The 23,126-nt window shown below is 38.1% G+C and overlaps 1 protein-coding gene across 2 annotated transcripts in view; it reads right to left on the reverse strand.

Annotated features, from left to right (window-relative positions):
• The window catches only part of LOC126284493 (uncharacterized), an 80,983-nt gene extending 60,105 nt beyond the window's left edge, over positions 1-20,878 (reverse strand). Inside the window, exons 1-3 of one of the 2 annotated variants that reach the window (XM_049983456.1) lie at positions 20,172-20,878; positions 563-2,192; positions 295-457 (exon numbers count right to left, since the gene is read on the reverse strand). In XM_049983456.1, the coding sequence (XP_049839413.1) occupies positions 295-457; positions 563-2,192; positions 20,172-20,560 (2,182 nt within the window). In that variant the 5' untranslated portion in view covers positions 20,561-20,878. The remainder of the gene's footprint in view (positions 1-294; positions 458-562; positions 2,193-20,171) is intronic. The other variant, XM_049983457.1, reaches the window with a different exon arrangement.
• Positions 20,879-23,126: the final 2,248 nt, after the last annotated feature.

Consider the following 23,126-nt stretch of genomic DNA (forward strand, 5'->3'; position numbering starts at 1 on the left):
TAAAGCAGTGAGGTAACAATTTGAAATTTTCTAACCAGTTCAAAGAAACCTTCTCAGCAGAAGCATATTCAAATCTCTTTTTCCCTGCCCTATCTTCACACTAAGCACTCTCACCTGAATTCTCCTCTCTCACTTTTTTCATCCATTCCTACTATCCTCATTACCTGGACTGATACAATTAACCTTAAACTTTCCCAAAGTGAAAGATTTACTATTACTGAAGCACTAGTCATCCACACGCTTTTGAACAACAACCACAGTCTGTAACTGAAATTGAATTTGCACTGTACCAACCTTGCCCGACACATCTACTTGTACTAGGTGTCTGTGACTGTGACTGTGTTGATGATGACAAGGACTTGCTAGAGCAGCCAACACCCACACTTCGAGATGACCTCTGGAATTGTTCCTGCACATTTCCCATGTAAGTCATATCACTTTTCTGTCTCAACACCTCCTGAAAATACCACAGAATCTGCATTATAGCTAATTACATTTGCATAAAGGTTTCAAAAGAAAGTGATCATTAAGCTAATGTACAAATTAATTTTTATTCACTCACCTGCTTACTTGGTCTCTCACGATCATCATCTTGATCATCATCATAATTGCTGCTAACAAGCTTGTCTACAACGGATCGTACTAGCTTCTTCCGCAGTGCAGCATCTGATTTGTGATTTTCCACCAGTTTTTGCAACATCTGAACACTCTTTTCCAAATCACGAGCTAGTGTACTAGCACCAGATGCCTGTACTTCACCACTATCAGTGACATCAGATTTTGTACATGCTGATGTCACATCAGATGGAGCAGAATGTGGTCTCTCCTCTCCTGGGCTAAAGTTTTTGACAGTATCAGCTCTGTTGTTTATATGCCTTTGATAAATTTCTCCTGGCACATATTCAAAGCTGTTGGCACTGTCAATTGCTCCACTCACCTCAACTGTCATTCCCAAAGAAATTGCTTGATTGATATTAGAAGCACTCACTGTTGTTTCATGTGATTGTTCTGCTCCATTTGTGGCACACCTTGAAGCTTGTGACTGTACAGTTTGAATTACACCACCGAGGCATGGATTTCTGTCTTGTTCTTTTACAAGAGTGTCTGTATCTGGCCTCTGTTGTCCATCAACCTTCTTGTGAGCCCCTTTGCAAGTTCTACCTGGACAGTGACTACATTTATCATCATCATACTTTCTCCCCTCCCTTTGCACTTGAACAATGCTGCTAGATAACTCAGTTTGTATTCCAAAATTGCTAACAGTCTTGTCAGCAACATACTGCTTTCCTTTCACAAATTCAATACTTTCTGCACCAATCAAGACTCTGTCAACATTGTTGGAGGCCATTAATCTTTCTTTACAACTCCTACTACTTACAGGGGTATCACTAGCCTGAGATGAGCTACCACTGTGAGATAATGCGTTGTGATCTGTCTGAATGGACACTGATACTTTTCCCAGATTTTTCAAACTGTCAGGTTTTCTTTGTGGAGGTCTGTTATTCACAATTGTTGCTATGGAAGATGATGAAGCTGAGTGGGCTGCAGCCATAGCTAGATTATTGGCATGAGGATTATGAATTCCAAATTGTACCTCTGGTTTCTGTGTATTGCAATCTGAAGGTTTCAGCAAGAGATTTATGTCACTCTGGCTTCTATGGAGGTTAGGACTTAATTTTTCATCCGACAACTGATTTGGTCTTAAATCTACCAATGAGCAGCTTCCTGTTCTTTCCAGATTACACATCTCAGCACATCTATTGTCCTCCTTTTCTAGGGTTGTTTGCACTGTCTCTTTGACTTCTGACATTTCCATTTTCCTTCCTTCACTTTTGTTTTCTCGAACTAATGCATCAGAATGACTACAGCTTTGGTTTACATTCTGCAGAAGCACTTTATTATCAAGTCGTATAATTGGTGTAATATCATTTTCACTTTTAGTTGTACACAGGGTAGCACTTCTAATCTGTGATGTATCAATTGGTGTAGAGTGTGCAGCAGCAGTTCTTGATGCAGTAGATTTAACACTTGTCCCTGGTGTCGTATTTATTACTGCAGTGGGTCCAGATTTCCCTTCTGGCTCAGACCTCTCTGGAAACACGGCTAAATGCCCTTGTGCAAGGGCCAGCCGTTCAATTGTGCTCAGGCGCTTCTCATCATTCCTGGTATCATCTGTATAATGTAGGTTGTACCTGCAACAATTCAATATCACTTTAAACAGAAAACTGTTGGAGAGGTAAGTCTAGCAGATAATGTTAGATGAAAACTGGAAACAATAAAGATAAACAGTAACAAGCCCTAGAATTTGACACAGTCCAACACATTCCCAGAATAAGTCTTCATCTGTAACCAACTGACATACCTATCACCATATTAAATAGATAATTTCACCAGAAGATGGAAGTAAGGTGACTGTGGTCTTCTATTTCTTAAGGAATGACAGAAAATTGTAGACACCAAGTTGAACCAACATTGATTACTGAAAGATTTTTTCTGCTTTTAAAAATGTTTATGTGGTTGGTGTTAATTTTAGCATATATCTTGAACACTGCAGGAAGGGTGCTGATAGATCTACAGCTTTTTTATCTTATCTGTCCACTTTCTTGTGAGGGAGAATAGTTACAGCATTGTTACATTATAAATATTTCAGAGTTAGATTTATGAAGATGTATCTTTATTATGAAAGGATAGTTGCTGCTCACCCTATAGCAGAGATGCTGAGTCGCAGATAGGCTTTGGCCAACAAGGCCTCTGCCACAAAATAGACCCCCCACCCATCCACAGACACACACATGACCACAGACTCTGGCAACTGAAGCCAGACGCTGAAGCTAGACTCTGGCTTCAGCTGCCAGAGACTGTGGTCATGTGAGTGTGAGTTGCGTTGCATTTGCATGGTTAGTATGAGTGTGTGTGTCTGTTGGCCAAAAGCTTATTTTGTGACAATACTATTGCTACATTTCATCCTGGTTTTTCCAATGTCTGAAGGTGTACCTTTATGAAGACAGATCTTGTTTTAATGTATTGTGGAGGAAAGTCACTGTACAACACCAGTTCCCTTACTTTTTGCAAATCAGCATTTGGATTGTTCATGATCATCACAATTTTCGGGCCAATTTCATGAGCTTATATTCGTATAAATATGGAAAGTAAATTCAGCAGCTTACAACTATCTCAAAGAGGAAACACTGACTGCATAAACCAGCAAGGTACTGTCAACTACAGTTGAAAATAAAAAAGGTAGTTTCAATCTAATCAGATGGACCTGCCTCACAATTTAAAACCAAATATATTACTGCTGTTGTACCTCAACTTCAGTCGTTCCACCAAATGGAAATCTATTGGAACTTTTCAGCTACATCCCACAGTAAGTGAGCTGTAGATAGAATAGGTGCAGTTGTGAAACGCCAAGTGTGGAATGCAGTAAAAAAGTGAAAGTTCATTGTAGGTGATGCATCAACTTTTGCTCAGGCAGCCACAATTACCACAATTATGCAGATTTGTCATATGTCTACCAATGAAATTCAAGGAAACTTAATCTGGTTCCAATATAACACTACCAAACTTAAGAAGCATCCACTGCTTTTACTACAAGAAAGGATTGCTACACACATATAGAATTTCCCTGCTGCAGATCATCATACTGAAGAAACTATAGAAAGTGTGGAAATTGGAGACTGGTACAAAGTAGGATATGATAATACATTCTATGCTCGAGAAATACATGGTGTCTGTGTATGTGCGGATGGATATGTGTGTGTGTGTGTGTGTGTGTGTGCGCGAGAGTACACCTGTCCTTTTTTTCCCCTAAGGGAAGTCTTTCCGCTCCCGGGATTGGAATGACTCCTTACCCTCTCCCTTAAAACCCACATCCTTTCATTTTTCCCTCTCCTTCCTTCCTTCCTGACGAAGCAACTGCCAGTTGCGAAAGCTCGTAATTCTGTGTGTGTGTTTGTGTGTTTTGTTCATGTGCCTGTCTGCCGGCGCTTTCCCGCTTGGTAAGTCTTGGAATCTTTGTTTTTAATATAAATAATGAGTTGATTAGAGATACATCCAAAATTGCAGTCACTTTCAACAACTTTTTCCTTTCAGTAGCAGACAACTTTGGTTTATATTTCAAACATGCATTTCCGCAGAAGTTTGACACAATTCAACTATATCCTACCTCAACAAAAGAGATTTCTAATATTATTAGCTCTCTTAAAAACAAATGTTCCAGTAGTTATGATGAAATCAGCACTACCATAATTAAATGTTGCTCATCAGAACTTTGTGACATACTGAGTTACTTACATAATGAATCACTCCACAGTGGTACTTTTCCAGATAGGCTTAAATATGCTACTGTCAAACCATTATACAAAAAAGAAGACAACTCATCAGTGGAAAACTTCCATCCCATTTCATTATTGGCAATACTTCCAAAAGTGTTTGAAAAGATTATGTACAATCAACTTTATAAACACTTAGTACAGAAAAATATTCTCCTTCACAATCAGTTTGGATTTCCAAACAGATTGTCCACTGATCAAGCTATATTCACTTTTACAGATGATATATTAGAATCAATAAAGCAAAAGTTATGACCACTTGAAATATTCTGTGATCTGGCTAAAGCTTTTGATTATGTTATGCACGATATCCTTACACAAAAGTTAAAATATTAAAGGATAACAGGAAAAGCAGGCTCATGGTTCTCATCCCATCTTTTTAATACAAAACAATGTGTGTCTGTAACAGGCTTACCACGTAACACTAGTCATTCAAAATATGAAACCATCAGACGAGGGATTCCCCAGGGCTCTATTTTAGGTCCCTTGTTGTTCCTATTTATTATAACGTCAAGTTGAACACACATATTTCGAAAAATGACGCAACACGTGTAAGTCACAGAGCAAGTAGACTAGGTAAGACGTGTGTACACAGTAACAATCAAATCAGCACAGAGTCCAAGTCTAGCGGCCGCTGGCTGGCTGGCCGCTTAGGTGGCGTGGCTGCTGCATGGCTGGCAGACAGCGCCGCATGTATAGGACACGCGTAACTGCGCAACGGCACTTCGAAAGATCGGCGAGTCACAACACTATTATATATTAAAGACCTTCCACATGCAGTCTCACAAAATCCAAATTTTGTCTTATTTGCAGATAATACAAGTATTAGTATCAAAAACAGTATCTGTGATCTCACTGAGCAGTCTGCTAATGAAATATTTGTAAGTATCGATGAGTGGTTCACAGCAAATGGATTGTCACTGAATTTTGACAAAACTTAGTACATACAGTTTAGTACCTCACAAAGAATACCTGACACTTTGAGTATAATATATTCGAACAATGAAATTAAAGCTGTAGACAGTGTCAAATTTTTAGGGCTACAAATTGACCACAACCGAAATTGGAAAACTCACACTCTAGACTCAATGAAATGTCTTAGTTCAGATACATTTGCAGTACGCATGATAGCAGAAATAGGTGATTTAAAAATGAAGAAGTTAGTTTATTTGGCCTACTTCCATTTACTAACGAGTTACAGAATCATCTTTTGGTGAAACTTCTCTCATATAAAGAGAACATTTTCAAAATTCAAGAATGGGTCATTAGAATTAGATCTGGTGTCAGTCCTAAATCATGCAGAGACCTCTTTAAGAAACTCTGTACACTAACTACTACTTCTCAGTACATATACTCATTGATGCCCTTCGTCATTTCCAACATGTCTCTTTTTACACAAAATAATGCAAAACATGATTATATTACCAGAACCAAAAACAATCTGTATAAGGACTATAAAAACTTAACATTAGTACAAAAACGATTCAAATAGATGGGTACCCAAATATTCAACAACTTATTACAGCATATCGAAGGTCATGTAAGTGATAAAGATCAGTTTCAGAGTGAATTAAAGACCTTCCTGTTGGCCAACTCCTTCCATTACATTGATGAATATATATAGCTCATAACTCTGACTACATTGGAACTGTACAATATCTATGTATCTGAGTAAAAAAAAACTTTGACTCTTTCCACATTCCAGAGACTCTTCTCCAAGGGATCCATGGAAAACAATAAATGCCATGTAATGTAATGTAATATTTTAGGTCCATTTCAATCTTTAATGTGGGTGTAAACCATTCAAACAAATTAAATAGTAGTCAGCAACATTCAAACATCAGTACCTAAGGCAACAGGGCTCCAGGAAAGATGTGAAGAGATCAAAAAAGAAATGTCTGTCAGATGGGCTGAGTCAGCTTACAAGAAGAGTCAAAAAGACTTCCAGTAAAATTAAAAGCATGGGTGTTAACATTAATAGTGCAATGGGAACTCCACTGTTAAGTGCAGCTAGGTGGGAGCATAGTGCAGGAAAGACTACACTGGAGGCCACTATGAGGAGGAGCACTTGTCTGATGATGTGATACATGAAGAAATGAAAGCTGATATGGAAGACATATGGGATCCAGGGTTCGGCGGTGGCGGCTGATACTCATATCCAAGTTTTCATATCTCTCCTGAGATTTCCTTTGTCACGATTCAGCCGTGGAAGTGTCGTTGATGGCTTAGCAATCCAATCCTAGCGTGGAACAGGCGGCCAGACATTAAAGCTGATGGAAGGTGGAGGATGTGGCTGAGCCAGGAGGAGTTTACGTTTCCGGCGTTTGTCATTCTCCAGTCTTCGACGTTCCAACTCAAAGTTTTGAAGAGCATTTGAGGTAACTGAGTGCCAGCAACTTCGATCTTCTGCTATTGTGAAACAGTTATTCAGATATATGTTCAAGTTTTTCAGATTTTTCTTGTACTGATCCTTATAACGTTTGAGAGGGGCACCAGGGTTAAAGTCAGAGTGTAATAGAGCTTTGGAGGACTTGTGATCACATAAGGCAGAAGGGGTGGATGACATTTCTTTGGAATTTCTGAAATCATTGGGAGAAGTGGCAATCAAGTGACTGTTCTAGTTGATGTGTAGACTATTAGTCTGGAGACATACCATCAGACTGAAAAAATATCATCCACAGACTACACATCCACACAATCCTGAAGAAACCAAGGGCAGATAAATGTGAGAATTATCACACAATCAGTTTAACAGCTCGTGCATTCAAGCTGCTGAATGGGAAACAGAGCTAAGGATCTGTTAAATGAGGAAAAGTCTGGCTTCAGGAAAGGTAAAGACACCAGAGAGGCACTTCTGGCAATGGGATCGATAATGAAAGGAAGACTTTAAAAAACTTACGATCCACATTAACAGGATTTGTTGGCTTAGAAAGAGCACCCAACAGTGCTACATGTGGCAAGAAGTTTCAAATTCTGAAAAAAATAAGAGTAAGATATAGGGAAAGATGGATAATACACAAGATGTACCAGAATAAAGGTGTAACAATATGAATGGCAGACCAAGACCACAGTGCTCTTAATAGTCTTTTGTCCTACTGTCCAATCTATACATTGAAAGAAAAAACAGATCTGTTGATGACACTGCTATCCACAGGAAAAGTGAAGAAAAATTACCGTAGGCCTACACATTGAGTGGAATGACCAGTGTAATGAGTAAACAATAAAGATCTAGAGAAGAAAAAAAAAAAAAAAAAAAAAAAAAAAAAAAAAAAAAAAAAAAGTGGAAGAAATGAAAAGTAGCAGAGGTGACAGCAATCAACTTATCATCAAAATAGGGGGCCATGAAGTTAAAAGAATTCTCTTACATTGGAAGTAAAATAATATAATGGATGAAGCAAAGGGGACCTAAAAAGCAGATTAGTACAGGCAATGAGAGCATTCTTGGCAAAGAGAAGTCTGCTAGTATCAAAGCTCCGTCTTAATCTGAGGAAAAAAACTTCTGAGAATGTACACCTGGAGAACAGCATTGTACGGTTAATGAATCACGAACTATGAGAAAACAGGGAAAGAAGAGAAAAACAAGTCTGAGCTGTGCTGCCATAGAAGTATACTAAAAACTACATGGAATATAAAGAGTTAGGAGGTTCTCTGCAGAACTGACAAAGAAAGGAACATACGGAAAACACAGAGAAGAGGAAAGAACAGGATGATACAACACACGTAAAGACCAGGAAATAACTTCCATGGTACTAGTGGGAACTGAGACAGGTAAAACGTGGAAGGTAAGTCATAACTGGAATAGAGCCCACATCTAACAAATAATTGAGTATAAACAATAGGATAGGTAAAAAATTCTACTCACCAAGCAACAGCAGGAGAACACGTAAATAAAAGGTTGCTAGCTTCTGGAGTCAGTGACTGCTGCTTCTGGCAGATGTGTTGAAGGGGAAGGAGGAGGGGTGAAGGAAAAGGACTGGTGAGGTTTAAGAAAAGTAGTAGAGTTCGTAAAAGCCACCCAGAACCCTGGGTCAGGAAGTCTTACCAGAGGGGATGAGGAGGAAAGACTGGTTGTTGGGAACCGCGCCAGATGAGATTTGAAAACCTGAGAGTTTAAAGGTAGAAGATAGGGTAATATACAAGACAGAGATTACTGCTAGAACATTGTGCACGAGTTAATAAGAGCGAAAAGCTAATTGCATCATATGTGATAGAGGTGGGAGAGGGATGGCGAAAAATAGAGGTCAGGAAAAGAAAGCTGCAGAGAACCAAAAGGGAGTGAAGAAAGAAACAGGTCTAGTTACTGTGAAGAAATGTTGATACCAAAGAAATTAATGTAAATTAAGCGAGATGGGTGGCGCGAACCAAGGACACAGCGTCATTTCCCACCAGCGGAGTTCCGGTGCCGAAAGGGGAATAATAAAGATGCATGTGTGTTGAAACAACCACAAGAGGTCACGACTGTGCTCTACAACAGGATATTGTGTGTTGGCAGTATACACTCTCTGCCTATGCCTATTCATCTTAACAGAGAGACCGAACAGTTTTTATATGATAAAGGACATGATTTCAGAAAGTCACAGCCTTGTCAAAGTAGCCGATTAATACATTCAAGACCAGGATAATGCTAAGTAACAACTGATGTACTCCAAAGCTGCTTTTTGGAGGGATCAGTAGTACCCGGGTTGTATGAGATGACTCAGGAAATTTGCATTTGAACTAAGTTGGTGGGGTAACTGCAACCAGTGAAGGCGGATGTGAGAATGGTGTGTACTGCTGTAAACAATCTGCACCTTAATGAGTATCTTTGCCTTGAAGGATAAGGCTGGGGTATGGGAAGGAATTTTTTACATGGGAAGGATAGCAACTGTCAAAATGGATGTATTGTTCTTTGTCAGTAGATTTAATGTGAACATAAGTGAGTAGCTGACCTTTGGTGAGGATGAGACCATTGTTGAGGAAAGTGGCAGGGGTTCAGAATTAGGAACATGTGAAATTTAATTGGAAGAATATTTAGAGATTCCAGGAATTTTAACAGGTCAGCCTCACCAAGAGTCCCTATGGTAAAGATGTCATCAATGTATATAAACCAAACTAGGGCCTGAAGGCTTATGGATCCCAGGAAAGCTCTCTCCAACTGACCAATGAAAAGGTTGGCATAGGAAGGAGCCATTCCAGTTCTCATTGCAGCATTCCTGATCTATTGGTATGTTTGCCCCTCAAAGGTGAAGTAGTTGTTTATATAATTATAAGGATGGTTAAGGGCAACAGGAAGGATATCGTAGGTTTGGAATCAGATGGGCATTGTCAGAGGAAATGTTCAGCAGCAGTCAGATCATGTACTTGGGGAATGTTGGTGACAAGCAAAGTGTGAGGTGGGAGTGATATGTGCACAGATTTCAGGTAATCTGGGCAATGGCTGGTGTCTTTAATACAAGAGGGACATCTTTTTACTGTGGATTGCATCTTGATCAACTAAGGCAAATATATGTTGGGTGGGTGCTATGAAGTCAGCAACTATGGGATGAACAGGGTGATTGGGTTTGTGTGGATGTTAGGAAGAAGGTAAAAGGTTGGGATGCATGATTTGTAATGGATATGAAGTTCTGCGAACTGAAGTCTCAGTCCCTGTAAAGGGCCTGAGGTTTTATTTGTGTGGTCTCCTGTTGCCGCTTGAGGAGTAGATTGTTTTTACCTATCCAGTTACTTACATTTTCACAAAATTGATTATTTTCATTGGTAAATAATTAAGTATGTATGGTACACATGTTACTCTGTGATGAAGAAGTTGACACAAGAGAGAAATTCATGGCAGACTGTGTCCAACCAGGGAGGGGGGGGGGGGGGGGGGGGGGAAAGGAAAGAAAAGGGGGGAGGGGTACTTTCGGTCTGCTTGACTGTTGTTCGAGTGAACAGGTTGGGAAAGGAGGAAGATTACAGTTCAACTAACCTCTTGTCAATGATGAGGCCATGACAGGAAGACTACAAGTTATTTTAAAACAAGAATATGATAAGTGATTGGCTGCATCATTTTTAAAGGAAGCATCATGACATTCAGCTTAATCAATTTAAAGAAATCACAGAAAATCAAAGCTGATTGGTTAGACAGCACTTCATGCCATACTACTCCTGAATATAAGTCCAGTGAGCTAAACATTGCACAGCCTCATTTAGTATCTGTCCATGGGAGTCTGATCTTGCAATTACACTCATACACAGTGCACACTTGGCATATTATCTGATTAAATCATCCCTTGTGTTAAATAGGTGCTTCAGATGTTATACTTTCTTTACTATCAGATTTCCATAAATACGTAGGTTGGAATTTAAATAGTGGCAACACCGCTGTGGAGACACTTTGGAATGGACTATACTACTGTCGCTGATAGCACACGTTGTTGACATACCTACCTTACCTCCGAGCAAATGGACTTGCCCATCCCACGTCACCAGCATGCCCACAATCGAGGGAAACACAGTCACTTGTGAGTGAGCGGTCTAACATAACAGTGACACTATGTTTTCGAAACAGGAACAACGGAGTTGGATCAAGATTGAATGTGCCAGAGGTCGTACAGCAAGACAGTGCCGTCAAGGTCTTCAAGAGGGTTGCCGGGAATCAGCATTGCTGTACAGAACAGTCACACATTGGGTAAAAGCCTTCAACAAACGTTGACAAACTGTGGCGCACAAACTTCGGGGAGGTCGGCCTACCATTTCTGAAGAAGAACTGCTGTTGCTGCATTAGTGGACAGAGCTTGACACCATACGATTTGTTTTAGGAGCATCAACTGCGACCAGCTTTGCAAAAGAAGCGGCGACACTTTCTACGCAACTCACCAATCATTCTGCACGACAATGTGTGGGAGCATACAGTGCAAGCTGTGGCTGCTCTGTTCGGTCGATGGGACTGGGAAGTACTGTACCATCCACCATACTCCCCAGACTTAAGTCCTTATGACATTGATTTGAGTCTGGAGATGAAGGAACCACTTTGTGGCATTCGCTTCAGAACTGTTCCAGAGATTCAACAAGCAGTAGACCGCTCCATTTGCACCATCAACAAAACAGGCTTTGCTAATGGTATATTACACCTTCCACGTCGCTGGCAACTGTTTCTACACAACGCCGGTGACTACTTTGAAAGACAGTAACAAGTGCAAACATATAACTCTTTTGTATTGGTTGTGAATAAATAGTTGCCACTATTTAAGTTCAAACCCTCATATTTATGAGCGTGTGTCAGTTAATAGACTACATCCAATATCTTCTCGTTCCTTGACAATTAACAAGATGTGAAAATTGAGGAATCTGTTGTAATGTTTGTCTATTATTCTTTTCTGTGTTACTTTCATTCTGATATTCCACTGTTCCATGTTTTATTAAAATATTTTGTTTTATCACAGTAAGTTATGTGAGCTATGCCTACATGTCCTAACATGTTACAAATGTGGTACAGATGTTCAGCTAAATAACAAATTAAATAAGTAGTGACAGCCTTACTCAGTAAGTCTGGTTTCTTGTTTGGAAAACAGCATATCTCAAAGCATCCCAATGGCAGTGCGAGTGAACTGTTTTTCTCGTAATGTCTAAGATATGTATCAACTTTGTGTTCTTTGATGCCACGTCAAAACTACACGACAACTCTAATATGTGCAGAAAAGTTCCAACTGAAGAAAAGAGTTGGAGGACTTGGGATTACGGAAGTGTCTGATTCCACCCATCTGCTTTGATACATGACGTCATCAATATGGCAGAAATGGCTACTCTAAGTGTCTCCAATATGTCGCCTATGATGTCACTAGATTTACACGGCAACAAACACAAAGATATGTATAAATACAATCAGACTAAAAGGACAGCCATGGAAGATTGGGTTTTTGGGTGAGGACAAGCTAAATATAACAGGGGGAAAAAAACCACCATGATCCCAAAACACACAAAAAGACAAACAAAAAATAATTACAAAAATCTATAGGAATCGGACACTTCCCTTGACCTATATAGGTCAACCACAGCTGAGGATACCAAAACATCACCACCTACAGCAAAAACTATGGAAATTGGGTCCAGACATTTCCCTTGACCATTGCTGATGCTCTGACGATACCAAAACACCAACGCCTACAGCGAAAACTACGGACATTGGAATCAGACATTTCCCTTGACAACTGCTGACGATACCAAAACACCAATACCTACATATAAAACTACGAAAATTGGAATAGGACATTTTCCTTGATCTTTATAGGTCAATCACAACTACTGATACGAAAAAACAAAAACCTACAACTACGAAAAAGGGGGCAATCCGTACCAAGTAGTCCAGCACTGGTTGCTTGACCATCTCAGAAAAATTTTATATTTGCTGGGTGAATTCCCCAATGATTAGTAGTCTGAAAAATATTTATTGTTTATTAATGATGATGTAAATAAAATAGAAAGAAACTTCCACATAGGAAAAATATATTAAAACAAAGATTCCAAGACTTACCAAGCGGGAAAGCGCCGGCAGACAGGCACAATGAACAAAACACACAAACACACACACAGAATTACTAGCTTTCGCAACCGATGGTTGCTTCTTCAGGAAGGAGAGGGAAAGACGAAAGGATGTGGGATTTAAGGGAGAGGGTAAGGAGTCATTCCAATCCCAGGAGCGGAAAAACTTCCCTTAGGGGGACAGGTGTACACTCACACGCACACCAGCACGCGCACGCGCACGCGCACGCACACACACACACACACACACACACACACACACACACACACACACACAGACATATTTATTAGCTTAATGTATTCTTGAATATATTTTTAATAGTTCGAAGTTACCAGCCACAAATTAAAAAAACTCAGTTTTTGAACAGTTGTTTTCGAAAGAAAGGTTAATTTCTCAGCTTTAATATTTTTTCTGCTATTACACTGTATAGTATAGCTACTTTTTTTATAGAGTATCAATGGTGAGCAGCTTACACTTAAAAAAATACACTATTTTAAAAATGGATTTTTTAAAAATTTTCCAGTTTGTGGCCTGCAATATCTTTGTTGGGGGACAGATAAAAACCTGAAAATGTCACAAGTAATAGACCTTTATGATATCAAACTTCAGTATAAATTTCAACTTTGAGATTCAATTGGAAGTTATGGAAAAAAGATTACAAACATGAGTCAAAAATACATTTTTAACATCTGTGATATCTGGTAGGCTAATCAAATAAAGTAAACCAATTGCATAATGTAACACACCACATTATACTAGCTAATGATTATTCGTTGAAACAATGATGTGGTAATTGTTTCAGCAGGCTAGCAATTGCATCTGCAATCCTATACAAGTCTGATTGTTGTCTTCCCCCTTACACCAACAACTGACTACTCACACTTATTAGCTAGAAGTTCTTGAAGTGTGCAGTTGAAAAATGGTGTTTCAGTGTTCTGTTGGTGTTATTATTAACGAAGCAGGTCATAAAAGTGTGTATGCAGACATTACTTAAATCGAAGATTACAGCAAAGAAGAAAAAATGTTGTTTTACTTACAAGTCGGCCCAGAGGTCATATCGACATGCAATACCATAAAATGAAATACTTAAAAATATTTCGTCACCTATTTGGTCAATCTTGCGTAGACCCTTTTGAGAACCACAAGAAACCTGTAACAAAAGGTCTGCAAGAAATAAAACTTGATCATTATTCTAAAAATAAAAGTCCTTTCATCAATCTCATACCAGTAAAATCACTGTGTCCAACATGTTATTCTAAGATGGATATTTGGAATTCACAAGAGAAAGGATAGTGAAATCTCAGATACAGAATTTTGTGACTTATTAGCAACCATTAAAAAAGTAGATACAGCTTATGAAATCCTAGGTATATCACCTGCTGGTAAAATTAGAAAACTAAGTCAAGATAAAAGACCACGTGCCTTGAATACAAAAATTGAGAAAGTGGCAGCTACATTCAAAAAGAATTTGGAAGTTTCATTTCAAAATACCATTTGTACAAAAACACATGGACGTTCTAAAACTTCACCAAACGAATATGATGATTTGATAGAAAAACTAAAAACTAAATGTATTACTTCAAACGAAGAGGATAAAATTATGACTATCAGTTTACTGCCACATTCTTGGAGTCAAGCAAAAGTTGGTGATGAATTTAATGTGTCAGAACATCTTGTTAAGTTAACAAAGCAATTAGTAAAAGAACAGGGATTTCTACCAGCATTACAAAAGAAAAGAGCATCTAATTTGGTAGATGAAAAAACAATCAATAAATTTATTAAGTATTATGACAATGACAATAACAGCCATTTGATGTCAGGCAAAAAACACTGTGTGTCTGTGAAAGAAAATGGTTCTAAGATTCAAAGACCAAAAAGGTTAATATTGTGTAATTTAAATGGACTGTTCACTGAATTTAAAAAATAAAATCCTGACATTAAAATTGGAAGATCCAAATTTTGCGAGTTAAGACCAAGATGGTGTATTGTTGCAGGGGCATCTGGCACCCATAATGTTTGTGTTTGTTTGTATCAACAGAATGTAAAGTTGACGATAGGTGGGGCTAATCTTAGAGTTGACTATAAAGACCTTTTGGAAGTTATGGTATGCAATACTGACAGTTACAATTGTACAATCAAGGGAAAATGTGAAGATTGTCCAGGCAAACTAGACTTACTTGACATGTTTGAAGAATCCGAAGGAGATGATTTGATGCATGACAATACAAAATACAAACAATGGGTAACACAAGACAGAAGGATGAAGGATATCAGACGGATGCCATATTCCTTGACTTCCGGAAAGCGTTTGTCTCGGTGCCCCACTGCAGACTCCTAACTAAGGTACGAGCATATGGGATTGGTTCCCAAATATGTGAGTGGCTCGAAGACTTCTTAAGTAGTAGAACCCGGTACGCTGCCCTCAATGGTGAGTGTTCATTGGATGTGAGGGTATCATCTGGAATGGCCCAGGGAAGTGTGGTAGGTCCGCTGTTGTTTTATAATCTATATAAATTATCTTTTGGATAGGGTGGGTAGCAATGTGGGGCTGTTTGCTGATGATGCTGTGATGTACGGGAAGGTGCCGTCGTTGAGTGACTGTCGGAGGATACAAGATGACCTGGACAGGAATTGTGATTGGTGTAATGAATGGCAGCTAACTCTAAATATAGATAAATGTAAATTAATAGATAAATGTAAATTAATGCAGATGAATAGGAAAAAGAATCCTGTAATGTTTGAATACTCCATTAGTAGTGCAGCGCTTGACACAGTCACGTTGATTAAATATTTGGGCATAACATTGCAGAACGATATGAAGTGGGACAAGCATGTAATGGCAGTAGTGGGGAAGGCGCATAGTCGTCTTCGGTTTATTGGTGGAATTTTGGCAAGATGTGGTTCATCTGTAAAGGAGACCGCTTATAAAACACTAATACAACATATTCTTGAGTACTGCTCAAGCATTCGGGATCCCTATGAGGTCGTATTGAGGGAGGACATAGAAGCAATTCAGAGGCGGGTTGCTATATTTGTTACTGGTAGGTTTGATCATCATGCGAGTGTTACGGAAATGCTTCAGGAAGTCTGGTGGGAGTCTCTAGAGGAAAGGAGGCATTCTTTTCATGAATCGCTACTGAGGAACCTTAGACAACCAGCTTTTGAGGCTGACTGCAGTACAATTTTCCTGCCGCCAACTTATATTTCGTGGAAAGACCACAAAGACAAGAGAGATTAGGGCTCCTACAGAGGCACATAGGCAGTCATTTTTCCCTCGTTCTGTTTGGGAGTGGAACAGGAAGAGAAGATGCTAGTTGTGGTACAAGGTACCCTCTGCCACACACCGTATGGTGGATTGCGTTGTATGTATGTAGGTGACAGAACTGAAAAGCCGACAGTCATAAAATCACAAGAACAGTTTTTTGAAATGTTGGTGGAAAACCTTGAAAATCTGAAAATGCATCATTTTATTGCAAAAGATCAAAGTAAAATTTTGAAAGACAAAAAGCAAAATTTGGCAGCTGATGAATGCTTAGTTCTTGCTGACTTTTCAGAAAATTATTGCTTTGTTGTTCAAGATAAGTACAAGGGCATCACTGGGTAAACAAATAGGCCACAGTTCAGCCACTCAAATTGTATTATAAGGATGAAGATAATCTAATAAGTCACAACTTTTGGGTCATAAGTGACTTCCATGAACACAACACTACAGCAGTGCACATTTTTCAGCTAAAATTAACAAACTACATGAAACACCCTTCCATAAACAAAAATTAAAAAAAAAAAACAAACAGATTTACTTTTCGGATCGGGCAGCAAGTCGTCAATATAAAAACAAAACAAAAAATTATTAATACCTCCTTTCATGAAGAAGATTTTGGGTTTGATGTAGAATGGCACTTTTTCGCTTCATGCCATGGGAAGAATGCTTGTGATGGTGTCGGGAGTACAACAAAGCGGGCTGTCACAAAAGCAAGTCTGCAGCGGACCGATGACAATTGTATCATAACACCTCAAGAAAAGTTTGAATTTTGTAAAAGACATATCAAACGAATTACCTATGTTTTTATACAATGTGAGAAAATACAATAAGTCCATGACAGTGTCTTGAAGGAAAGGTAGAACACTGACCAGAAGATTAAAGGCACTCAATATTTTTAATGTTTTGTACCCCATTCACACAACTTACTGAAGTGTAAGATCACATCAACTTCACCTGATAGTGAACTTCATCAGTGTGGAAAACTTGTACAACTGGTTCTTCAAAATAAAGACATAGTGGCTTGTGTTTACGATGAACAGTGGTGGATTTGCAAAGTTGATAATATTGACTGTCAAAACCAAGATTTACATGTTGTATTTTATCACCCTCCAGGACCAAGTACATCCTTTAAAAATATTGAGAAGGATCAAGTTTGGATGCCACTTAAAAATGTACTAAGGAAGCTGTCTCCCATGGAATTTACAACTATGACTGGGCAAACTTATGATGTAACACCCAAGTTGAGTGAACAAATTTCTCAAATGTTCAATGAGCGATGCACTAAAAACAAATAACAAGAGAACAATATAATGTAATTAGTAGAATTATTTGCAATAAAGTAAGTAATCATTGATATGATTAAATTATATACTGTAACTGATATATTTTATTCCATAAGCCTAGATATAGCAGATGTTAAAAAAAGTTTTTTTGACTAGTGTTTGTAATTTTTTTTTCGTAACTTCCAATTGAATCTCGAAGTTGAAATTTATATTTACGTTTGATATCATAAAGGTCTATTAACTGTGAAAATTTCAGATTTTTATCTGGTCCCCAACAAAGATATTGCAGGACACAAAATGGAATTTTTTTAAAAAATCCATTTTTTTAAAAATAGTGTATTTTTTTAAGTGTAAGCTGCTCACCATTGATAGTCTATAAAAAGTAACTATACTATATAGTGTAATAGCAGAAAAAAATATTAAAGCTGAGAAATTAATCTTTCTTTGGAAAACTACTGTTCAAAAATTGAGTTTTTTTCTTTTTTAATTTGTGGCTGATAACTTTGAACTATTAAAATTATATTAAAGAATACAATATAAGTGATAATGATGTTTATTTGTAGCCCAGAGTGTGTTGAAATAAATGCATTTTATCTGAAAGCCTTAGGACAATCCACTAATGAATAATTGTAAAAAATGTAGATGCCTGCAAATACGAAAAATCGCATGTTGCCTGGAACATATATGGCTGCCATTTCAAAATAATAAATTCTTTTTAAAAAATATTTTTGTGCCCATTGGGGAATTCACCCAGCAAATATAAAATTTTTCCGAGATGGTCATGCAACAAATTATTTTTCTCTTGGAGCAATTGGTATGGATTGACCCAAAAGAAAACCACAACCAGATCTTCACAAAAATTCACGAGTCAAACACTCCTACATAAATTAAAAGACATTCAATACACAACAAATACACAGAAAATTACAACAAACAGTCCCAAAAAACAATTACTTATCACCAACAGACACTAAACGACATCTACAAACACAACCAACTTAAACTCCGCACCATAATGACATCATATACAACACCCCTATGTCATGTGTCAAAGCAGAGGTTGGAATTGGACGCTTACATTGACGGGAGGACTTGAATTCTAATAGTCACACACATGTAAAACTTGTCCACTCAGTTTCAACACACAAGAAGTTAAGGGAAGCTACTTGTTTTTCTAGGAATATTAAGCACTCTGATAAAAATACACTAATTAACAATAAATACAAATAATTCAGCTACAGACACAACATAAGCTCGTGGTCTTGCAGTAGCGTTCTCACTTCCAGCGCACGGGGTCCCAGGTTCGATTCCCGACAGGATCAGGGATTTTTCATGCCTCAAGATGACTGGGCGTTATTTTGTCATCTGCATCAACATCATTCATCCCCATTATGGTCGGAGGAAGGCAATGGCAAACCACCTCCACTAGGACATTACCTAGTACTGTGGTGCGCATTGTCCCCTACCCTCCTCTGAGTATGGAACCTCATCAGCAACAACAACTTAACACCAGTATGACCAAAGCACTAAAACGCAAAGTCACCAAAGCACACACCTGTCTACTACATATGTAGTAGAAGTTACCCCCAAAACTACTGTCTTAATGTAATCTACATCTATCTGTTGTAACTTATGGTAAGCTCAGGTGTAATGAGCTATTGTGAATAGAAGCAGGACGCATTCTGAAAAAACAGAACATGTGAAACCCTACTCGAGCTTTTCTCACAAATAGTCATGAAAGCCTGGTACCAAGACAATCAAATGGATGCAGTATTCCTTTACTACCAAAAAGCATTTAACTCCCTGCCACATCAGTGTTTATTAATGAAAGTATAATAATATGGGGTTTCAATCAAAATTTGCGGTGGAACTCAGGATTTCTTAGTTGGGAGGAGGCAGCAAATTATCTTGCATTATGAGTCATAAACAAATGAAGAAATGGCTTCAGGGCAGTCCCAAGAAAGTGTGCTCAGACACTTGTATTCATATTATGTCGTAAATACTTAGCAGACAATATTAATAGCAACCTGTGACATTTTGCATATGTTCCAGTTATCTAAAAAAAACTACTAGTCTATCTGAAAAAAGATGGGCAAATATCCTGATAAGGTTTCAATGAGATAAAAGATAGACAACTTGCTTTAAATGTGCAGAAATGTATAGCATATACAATTCATAAAACGAATCAACATAATATCCAGTGATTTCAATGTGAATAAGCACTATTGTAATTAGTAAACTCTTAAAAATACCTGTATACAACAATCCCTGGCAATATAAAATGGAATCATTACACAGCACAAGTAAATGTACAGCAGGTGGCAAACTTCAGTTGGAAAAATACACTGAGTTCACAAGTGACACTGCTTGCTAAATGGTCATGCAGTCCATCCTAAACTAGTGCTCATGTGCATGTGATCAATTTCTTTATAATCAATCTAAGTCACCCAAGTTAAAGAAGTCGCAAAACAGCACTTACTTTTCAAAGTCACTGGGGCACGAGAAAAGCAGGTTTTTTAAATGAATTTGAAAGAGTAATTCCTGCTGAGTGTCTCCCTATTAATTCCCTATGAAAACTTGTAAGTCATGGTAACAGATAAGTTTTCGATGCATTTAGAAAAATATTTTCTCTACCTAACAACCATCTACGGGAAACACTAAATCGTGACCGGTATTACCAAAATCATTTCAGTGTCTAATACTCTTTAATGGTGGGCTCATTACCGCAGATCTGGTTTACAGCGCTTTACACAACTTAATATAAGTACATAAAATAATAGCAACTGGTCACTTACCCAACATCAGCACCGCTATCCCATTCTAGGCGTCGAGCAGAAGCAACGCTCGATGCTGACGACGGTGACGGTATTCTACCGACGCCACCATCTGAACTCGTCAAAAAAACTTCCTGCGTATCTTGCGACCCTAGAACCTCTTTCACTGGCTCTCCACTAGTAACAGGGAAATAACTGCTGAGTTTACTTCCTGTCGTTTCACCTTTTGTATCAGTTATTGTTCCTTTGTTACTTGATCTATGTCCAGAATTGACTGATACAGGGAGAGGACCATCGTTCTCCGAAGATTCTTTCTCATAACTGCTAGAAGAACCTGACAGTGCATTTGAATTTCGTCTTCTTATACCGGAATTTTTGTTTTTCTTACGTCTCTCTGGTAAGTGGGACATACTGTACTATTGATTTTAATAAATTACCGGACCAGGTAGATTAATTTCTACACAAACGTCACGTCAGACCCTGAATCACCATCATAAAACATTCGACATTTTGCTCAGATATAATAATTTTTCTTCTTCCCGTAGATAAATACGTCTGCAGTACCCTCAGACTAAAATCATACGACACTAAAATTCTATTAAAGGTTTCAACTACAAAAACAAACTAAACATCACTTTCCTTGACACTTGGAAACACATGCAAAGTGTCTGTTGTCAACACAAATTTGAAAAGTGGAAACAATCGCGTCGATTTGCCAAAGCTCATAACATCTAAGATAGTGTCTACATAACCATCATTAGTCGATACCTTTCAGTTAAAAAGGACAAAAAAGCCACCAATTTTAACTAACATTTCACAGTTATGTGAAACACGCTGGACAAGTAGCATGAGTGGTAATCGTCTAGTTACCGGAATGGAAATATATGCATATAGCAACACCTATATAGGCTTTAAACAGTTATACCCTAAGAATATCACACATGAAATTTTCACTTTACATCGGAGTGTGCGCAGATATGAAACTTCCTGGCAGGTTAAAACTGTGTGCCGGACCGAGACTAGAACTCGGGACCTTGCCTTTCGCGGGCAAGTGCTTTACCGAGTTCGAGTCTCGGTCCGGCACACAGTCATAATCTGCCACGAAGTTTAATATCACACATAGTTGCAGTTACTACGTAGCCCTTTGATTCAGGAGGCATTTTTAGCCTTGTGTTACTGACGGGAAGCTGAAGATAGGTCAAATGAAAACTGCCAATGAGAGGTTTCAATGTGACGTAGAAAGTGTCAGTCAAAAAACACCGTACTCATTCGCATTATAAAACAGATGTTGTCAACTTAGGACAAATACGAGGAATAATGAAGCTTCCAGCTCGACTGATTCGAATACTGCATTTCGCTATACTGGTGCAGAAGTAACTGTAGCATTAGAACATCGCGCTGTAAATCAACAGGACATTCATATCATTTCAACACCAGAACCAGTGTTTGCAGCATTAAATGTGATAAATGAACCATCAGGCGCTAGTACACCACCATTAGAAGAAAGTGAAATATGTTGAAGTACAAAAAAGCTACACTCAGCAACATCAATCAAAAAAGGTGGATAAACAGAAATGAAACCAATGATAACTGAGGACTGTCAGAGAATATAAGCAGATTTCCAATAAAGAAAAATAACGTTAAAACCATCTACAAAAACATTCAACACCGAGGCAACAAAAACCTAAAATTGATCAGGGTGAAACACAATTAGATGTATTATGCTTTAGTGAGCATGGGCTAAATGAAGAAAAACTTTGCAATCGTATTGCAAGAGACTATTATCTGGTTAATCGTTTCTGCAGATTACGCTAAAAGTAAAACGACAGCTTCCAAAATACAGAGTATCGTAAATATATTAACTTGCTACGATTCACAGGAAAACAAGTTAAAATTTACTAGCTTAATGAATGAAGAAATAATTATTTTGATCGCCCATAGATTTCCAAGTGGTAGTACTGAATCATATCTGAAAAAAGAAACAAAAGCATTACAGAGGATAAAAATGGTGGATACGATAATATGTGGAAGCTACAATATAGACATGTGCAAAGAATCAAAAGGAAAACCAGAATTAAAAAAAAACATTATTACAGAAAATCATCAAAATAACCATCAATGTGTCAATGATGATGACTGATTAAAGACAGAAACCGCTGACAACATTATAACCAATACTGATAACAGTGATTGTGAAGCAAAAGTTTTGAAAATACTAGTCTCTGATCATCAGGAGAAAATCTGTTATGTTTATGAGAATAGGAGCTAAAAAACAGAAACAAACGATGGGAAGAGAGCGGATATATAATCCAGTGTAAAACAACAGCAGATAAAGTCACTCTGGCCAACAAGGTGAAGGTTTGGAGAGCAGTAGCTGTTGGCTCTAATTGTCTTGTAAGGCTGATACCTTATGGACAGCGCAAATACTTTGAGAACCTAAATTCCAACTGCTCTACTGCACTTTTCTCCAAACCAGATCTCATTACTTGTTATTTAACTCAAAAAGTGGATTCACCCTTTCATGGAACATGTGGGGAGCTTGTTGTCTCTAATTACCATTGTCCTCAATGGACGCATCTGACTGCTGGGATATATGTAAAGAAAATGAAACGAAACAATGTCATTCATATAGCATAGGGTTATTGCACACAGAATTTTAACCAAAAGTGGTCCAGAACACTTAGAAAAAGTAGAGTGAGATATCGTTTCAATAGTATGAAATAGATGGTAATGTTGTTATAATTACCATTACAACAAATAAAGTAGAGAAAGTAGTAACAAATGGAAAAAAATTTGAAGAATTGACATGGGTTCAAACATACTATCTTCTACATCCAATTCCACAACACAACCTCTATACCACGGAAACGAATGGAACATTGTTATGTGATTAGTTTTTGTTCAAAATACTTGCTTAATTTATATTTACCAATGCACATGGAATTGTCACAGCAGCTTAAGGATGCATTCCGTAAT

This window comes from Schistocerca gregaria, chromosome 8 (genome assembly GCF_023897955.1).
Source record: "Schistocerca gregaria isolate iqSchGreg1 chromosome 8, iqSchGreg1.2, whole genome shotgun sequence".
In the NCBI taxonomy this organism is placed as follows: Eukaryota; Metazoa; Arthropoda; class Insecta; order Orthoptera; family Acrididae; genus Schistocerca; species Schistocerca gregaria.